Source organism: Triticum aestivum, chromosome 3B, assembly GCF_018294505.1.
Source record: "Triticum aestivum cultivar Chinese Spring chromosome 3B, IWGSC CS RefSeq v2.1, whole genome shotgun sequence".
NCBI classification, from domain to species: Eukaryota; Viridiplantae; Streptophyta; class Magnoliopsida; order Poales; family Poaceae; genus Triticum; species Triticum aestivum.
Genome location: NC_057801.1, coordinates 427,423,228 through 427,429,520, shown reverse-complemented (window position 1 = coordinate 427,429,520; position 6,293 = coordinate 427,423,228). Strand labels below are relative to the sequence as shown.

The following is a 6,293-nucleotide window of genomic DNA, read 5'->3' as shown; positions in this document are numbered from 1 at the left end:
GCGGCGGTGGCGGGTGGCGGGTTGCTGGTGGCGGGGCGGCGGCTTATATAGGGGGTCGGGGGGCTGCGACTTGGAGGAGGGGGCGACCGGCGGCGTGGAGCGCCCGGACTCTGGCGAGTCTGAGTCGGGCGCGGGAGGGAGGCGGCGGCCCTAGGTGGGCCGGTCTGCTCGGCTGGGCTTCGGCCCAGTTGGGCGGGGAAACTTTTTTTAAAATAAATTCCGCCGAACAGAAAAATCCTAATGAAGTATAAATAAAATCCTAAAAATGCCAAAAACAATTTTCACTGTCTAAATAGAATATTTAGAACAAAGCGAATATTTTTCTGGCCTAAAATGCAATTTTAAAAACATGCATATTTTTCTAATTTAAAACAAAAAAGAGGCTAGCCAACTCACCTCCAGGAGGTTCCCCCGATTGGGGCTTCGTCCGCCGTCCAATCTGCCTTTCTGGCGCGCCTAAGCCGTTGGATCTTCACTTGCGGTTAAATTATTTTCACCCCACGGTTTATTTTTCTGCCCAATGACTGGTGGGCTCGTCTCGTGTGTGTATTGGCTGGGTAAGCGGCGCCCGGGTGAGAAAGAATTTGTCCCATCCACGCGCCGCGCCCGCACCGAACACAACCCAATCCCCTCGTCCCGCACACCGTGTACACTCCGGTCCCCTCATCCCGCACGAACCCTAGGAGAGAGAGATAGGAAGATGAGAGGGAGAGAAAGGGGAGAGGAGAGGAGAGGGAGGTCCGGCAGTGTTTGCCTCCCGGACCAGCCGCCGTGGGTTTCCACGGGGAAGGAGCAGCGACGGGGGTAGGCCCCAGGTGGAGCACACTTCATGGGGAGGCAAGGAACTAGGAGGTGATGGGGTCGGATCTGGTGGTGCTAGGTCGGAGCGCCTCCTCTCCTTTCCCCAGCCGCCACCGGCCACCTCCCAGCCCTCCTCCTCCGCCTCGTCGCCTCGCCACCTTGAGCTTGCAGCGAGCGCTCTGCTCTGGCGGCGGCGGTGGCCTCTTGTGGCGGAGCAGGAGGGGGCCTCTTGTGGCGGAGCAGGAGGGGGAAGACGGTGGCAGCGCGCCCTCTGGTGGCGGAGGAGGAGGAGGAGGGAGATGGTGGCGGCTGCGCTTGTTCAGGGGCTCGCTCAAGGTGCTCGAGCCCGACATCCAGCACGCCAACAACCTGTGAGTGCCCTCCCCTCCCCCTCCCTCCCACCGAAATAATCCCCTTCCTCAATTTCTTCAGTCTAGGGTGTGATGTTTTCGACTGAATCCGTCTGTCTCCTACAGGGCCGCCCCGTGCCTCTTCCTCTTCCTCCTGCAGCGGACCGACTGCAGCCTCGCCGGCGCCCTCGGCCTCCTCAGGATCCCCATCTACAAGGTAGATATTCAACCATTGTCATTCCTTTCTCAACATCACAAGAGGATACCTCTGTACCTAATGCACACCATTAGTTTGATATCCACTGTATTAGTGCAATTACTTATACAGACCATTGTCTGGTGTGCAGGGAGCCCTTCTAATTGGTGATCTATGTGTGTTTTCTTTTCTTTTTTGCTGTAGCAGCCTAGCAGCCATGGTTTAACCATAGGCTTCCAGTTACTCTATGTTTTGGGTGTCAAATAAATAGGCTGTAGCAGCCTAGCAGGCATGGTTTAACCATAGGCTTCCAGTTACTCTATGTTTTGGGTGTCAAATAAATAGGCCGTTTTAGGCTATGCCTTACATTCTTTTCATACTCTGCAAATTAATATCATCCATTTTAAACCACAGGCTACTCCCCCAATGGTGAAAATCCCCTACAGAATGGTGCTGGATGTCCTTTTAGAATCTTTGGGCCTGCCAGCGGCTGAGTATCGAACCAAAGCATGCGAGGGTGGTTTGAAGTTACGAAGAACCCCATTTTCATTCAGATATGCACGCCTTTTTGTCATCCAAAGTCTTTGCATTTAGGTTTATATTATTGATTTGGGTTTAGTTGTTGAGATCAAAACTGTAATCTTGCATGTAGATTGGACAGATTAATTCTCACTTTGAGGACTCCGTTTTGTTCATCGGAATGTTTTTTCAAGTGTCTCAAGAACTTCGCTATGATGTTTTTCAAGTGCCTTTCCATGTCTTCTTATTTTGCTAATTCGGAGTCGAGTAGAGATATTATACTCCACCATTTCTTCTGTTGTAAATAATTATCCCTTCTACTTCATTGTCTTAGTTTTTGTATAGATAACACACACCTATTCCTTTGTTCTGACAGGTGTTCGTTCAATTCATGTGCTTGGGATTTGTTTCGATTGATGGACCTCAAAGCTGATGCAATAATGCATGAACTTGCCAAAAGGTACACAATGACTTGGTTACTACATCTAAATCAATAAAAGAGCTTCTGATTAACCTATGAGAGGTTGCTAAGTACCTAAGAAATCACATTGTATGGTTTATTGGCATAATAAGTTCTATTTGAGCGTAAAACTTACTTGTCGCATAGAAGTTGGTTTTGGCTACTAAGCTCATTTGATGTTTGCATGACTTCTGAAATTTTGAGTGACATGTATATTAGTGATCTATAGACTGAATATGTGTAATTTGCATGACATATATCAGGATTTTGATTTGTAGGCTCAAATAATTTTTGTCCATTTATATTAAATCCCACATTATGCATATCAGAAAAATTGCTCGGTTGGGCGTGTGCCATTTTTTCTTTATCTATTTCAGCTAGATCAAATCAACCACAACGTCCTCATTAACTCTCTTTTATTTGTTTGCAGGAGGTTTAGCAGGTCTGACTTATGGTCTAAGTTGATGGTGTTTAGCAATATTGGTTCGATCCATGCAGAGGTCCTCGCCGTCGTTGCAGTGGCGGGACAAGACGGCGAGGAGCCTCCTCCTCCTCGCGGCGGCTGGCTGTTAAATCTTTCGTTTTGTTTTCATTTTGCCAAAGGTTGGACTGGTATTTGTTTGGTTTCATGATGGAATAATATTGCGAGTCAAATGTGACATGCATGATTGTTTAGCATTGGAACCAAATTTCATGGGGTAAAGCGAGCATCACTTCCCGTCATTTTCTGTTTGGAGTAAAGCATGCCTTTTGGTTAATGGTGTGATAACCTGGTTTGCAAGTTTATGTTTTTTCTTCTGGTTCAAACATGAAAACAAGATGCTGATGGAGTGCCCTGTATTGCTGCTACTTGATTTTCTGTGAGCTTTCAAATTAGTTCTGCGCTGTCCTTCAACAATTGCTTTGCTACATACATATAATGCAGAAAAATTGGTATCTCCATAGGCAATTGGTACCACAGTACGCTTGCTTAGGCCATCTAACATATGGATAGAGATAGAGTTTAGGCACCTGGATAAGGGGTTATAGAGATTGTACACCAATATAGCATTAGCTGTGCAGTATGAAATAACTTAAGTATCAATATCAAATGTTCTTCTCTTTTCATAGACAAAAGGGATAATGTGCCATATATAATTATGGTATGATGCCTTTCCCACACATTCAATGGACAGTCCACTTCCATGTTTATTTCTTCTTACACCCAAAATATTTCTCTCTTGCAAGTATTGACTGAAAGACTAGCAATAAAATTATTATAAGAGTTATTCTTGCCTACATCGAAGCACTATAATGTCTACCATTAAGTTACAGTTTAAAGTTCATATATAGTATTATATGTTGTTTTTATTATTTCAATTGAAGCTTTCTTATTAGATTTTTTCAAGCTGGATTCCTTCTCAACATCCTATACTAATACAGGTGATTGGATAAAGTTCTGTACTGATAGTCCGAAACTTTGTGGTCGCCCAGGCTATGCAGCCTTTAATCATATTTAACATCGTCATGTAAGTAAAGATGTCATGATCAGAAGTCATTGGGTATGTGCTATATATATGCGCAAAATTTGATAAACTACATTGCGCATTCAATTGTTTTCAGGAAACAATATATTTTCTTAATTTTTTCTAACTCAATGTGAAAACGAACATTCATGTTTTTTTGTCCCTCGAAGGAGATGAGGTTTAATATTTGCTTACATGACCTGGAACATTAGGAGATGTTCAAATGAGTAGTTAAAGAAGAAGAATTATTTGCAAAGATGATATCTTTCTTTTCTGTAGAAAAATGATGGCTATACCCACAATATTGCTCGACCTTAGCTTATTTGGCCAATCAGGATAATAATAATTTTGCGGTTTTTGTACAAGTTTTACCAGTTTATTGTTTTCAGAATTAGAATCTTGCTGATCAACCAATCTGCATTTTGTAGTTTAGTAGCTACCTACATGAGGTAGGTCCATTAACTCTTTTGTAGAACCAGATTGTTGATATTTCCTCAGAAGTAAAAATGTTACCTTTTCCTTTACTTGCTTACTTGAAACTAGACTGTTAGGCACCCACCTTCCAAGATATATAAACAACCAAAAATATCACGCCAGGCTATTCTTTTGTTCTTGATCAAACAACCAACACTCTGGTGTATAGGGTCTCTGGACAAACAAGCTTGAGGAGGCCATTGTTTGGTGCAGCCCACGATGACAACTACACCATTGACCACTGAAGCAAGGTCCTTATATGGTCACTGAAGAAACGCGTTGTCATATTTTTTCCGACGGAATGGCACTTTTCTTGAATCTATGCCAGTGTCTATTGTAATTTAATATCATCCCTAGGACAAACATGATTCTGTGTTGCCGTTCTTTATCTCTATTGTTGAATCCAAATTACTAATGTGACATGATAACATATATGATGCGGTGGACAGTATTGCTAAGAAGTGCACGGACACAGTGCTTTATCATGTCTTGAGTACATTTTATTTATTGTGTTGCCCATGTGTACAACTACTTGGGTTATCTAATTGCAGACTCAACTATTGTAAGTAACTAATGATCTAATATGTTACATTCTTACATTATTAAGCAAATATTTGCATTTACCTCTTGGTTTGAATTGGACTTTGCGCCATTTGGTGCAACAGGATACATAAAATTGCTACATTGGAAATCATCTTCTCTCAAATAACAAAGGGTCTGACCTGGTATCTTGCGCCATTTGGCGCAAAACAACATTTGTTTTGTGAATTCGTTTTTCTTTTGTAAAAATAGTCGGATAGTGATCTTAATGAAGCATTGCATTTTTTCATACAAGTCAATGGTACAATTGGCAAATAAATTTGTATCACTATCTATTTTGTCATGTAAAAACACCAGCAAGTTGTTTGTGGTGCATGTACGGTTGTAGCGTATGACGATGCATTGCTGATCATGGAGCACTGCAAGGCTTCAGGATATGTACCGCAATTTAGAGACCGGACACAATGCCACTTGCTCCTACCAATATTCATTTATTACGTATAATATGAATATGTTCAATTTGAAAATATGGCCACTATGATGAGAGAGTAAAGTTGGCGTGGTTGTATTTTTTTACCAAGTTTGAAAACATGGTTATCATAATGAGAAACCTGTCCATGCATATTTTTCCTGCAAAAAAAAGAGGAAAAAAGAAAAAAAAAACTAAGAAAACAAACATGTCTTTGTTGTTCATATAGAGAGATATAGGGATCAGGAGGTATTAGAATATCCCATATGTGTTATTTAGCCCGCCCACACAGGTATTAGAATACATATCAACAACCCACGTGTTAAGGACATATTCGATATTGGTAGTAGAAAGCCTGTATGTTGCGGTCACATTGTGTCCGGTCTCAATATCCCATATGTGTTATTTAGCCCGCCCACACAGGTATTAGAATACATATCAACAACCCACGTGTTAAGGACATATTCGATATTGGTAGTAGAAAGCCTGTATGTTGCGGTCACATTGTGTCCGGTCTCTAAAATGCGTACTAGGTAGTAGAACTTGCTCCTCTAGCCCGTAATTCGATATTCGTAGTAGAACTGCTATATTATGCAAAGTTTCCTTTTTTCCAGACTATTATTTAACAACGTAATAAACATGTTTACAAAATAGCATGATTTAGTTAAAGGTTCTTGCAGCATGAAATTATTTTCATCGACAACATGTCTTCAGCAGGTCTCTGCGCCATTTGGCGCAACGGGTCAACTAGTTCAAATAAAAAAGCAATAAACATCCAAATAAAATAAAATTTGATTTTAATTTTTTTCCTCCAATATTTATTTTATTTAGGAGAAGTCATATTATCTCCTCTCTTTTATTTTGATATTGGAAATATTTTTGGAGAGAAAAATTAATTAAAACCAAAGTGATCCTCTTTTCAATATTTGAGAAAATTCAAATATAAAAATAACGAAATCCCCAACTCTCTCTGTGGGTC

At 41.4% G+C, this 6,293-nt stretch overlaps 1 protein-coding gene across 6 annotated transcripts; it reads left to right on the top strand.

Annotated features, from left to right (window-relative positions):
- The first annotated feature begins 603 nt into the window (after positions 1 to 603).
- LOC123070184 (uncharacterized) lies at positions 604 to 4,790 on the top strand. Of its 6 annotated transcripts, none has more exons than XR_006433525.1 (7): positions 604 to 1,172; positions 1,278 to 1,368; positions 1,762 to 1,874; positions 2,243 to 2,326; positions 2,757 to 3,024; positions 3,749 to 3,834; positions 4,475 to 4,790. XR_006433525.1 is itself a non-coding variant. In XM_044493249.1 (7 exons), the coding sequence occupies exons 1-6, from the start codon at positions 856 to 858 to the stop codon at positions 3,823 to 3,825; spliced, it is 855 nt and encodes a 284-aa protein (XP_044349184.1). In that variant the 5' UTR covers positions 604 to 855; the 3' UTR covers positions 3,826 to 3,867; positions 4,475 to 4,790. The 6 variants fall into 6 exon arrangements, 2 of the variants coding, with proteins under 2 accessions (XP_044349184.1, XP_044349182.1); XR_006433526.1 differs by having other exon boundaries at positions 3,749 to 3,867; XR_006433523.1 differs by having other exon boundaries at positions 2,757 to 3,186.
- The last annotated feature ends 1,503 nt before the right edge of the window (positions 4,791 to 6,293 follow it).

What these genes read in the sequence shown, in the direction of transcription:
- LOC123070184 (XM_044493249.1), top strand. Translation starts at nt 856, where the DNA reads ATGGGGTCGGATCTGGTGGTGCTAGGTCGGAGCGCCTCCTCTCCTTTC. An exon ending in ATCCAGCACGCCAACAACCT is followed by an intron (nt 1,173 to 1,277) that starts GTGAGTGCCCTC and finishes TGTCTCCTACAG; the next exon opens with GGCCGCCCCGTGCCTCTTCC. An exon ending in GCATGCGAGGGTGGTTTGAA is followed by an intron (nt 1,875 to 2,242) that starts GTTACGAAGAAC and finishes TTGTTCTGACAG; the next exon opens with GTGTTCGTTCAATTCATGTG.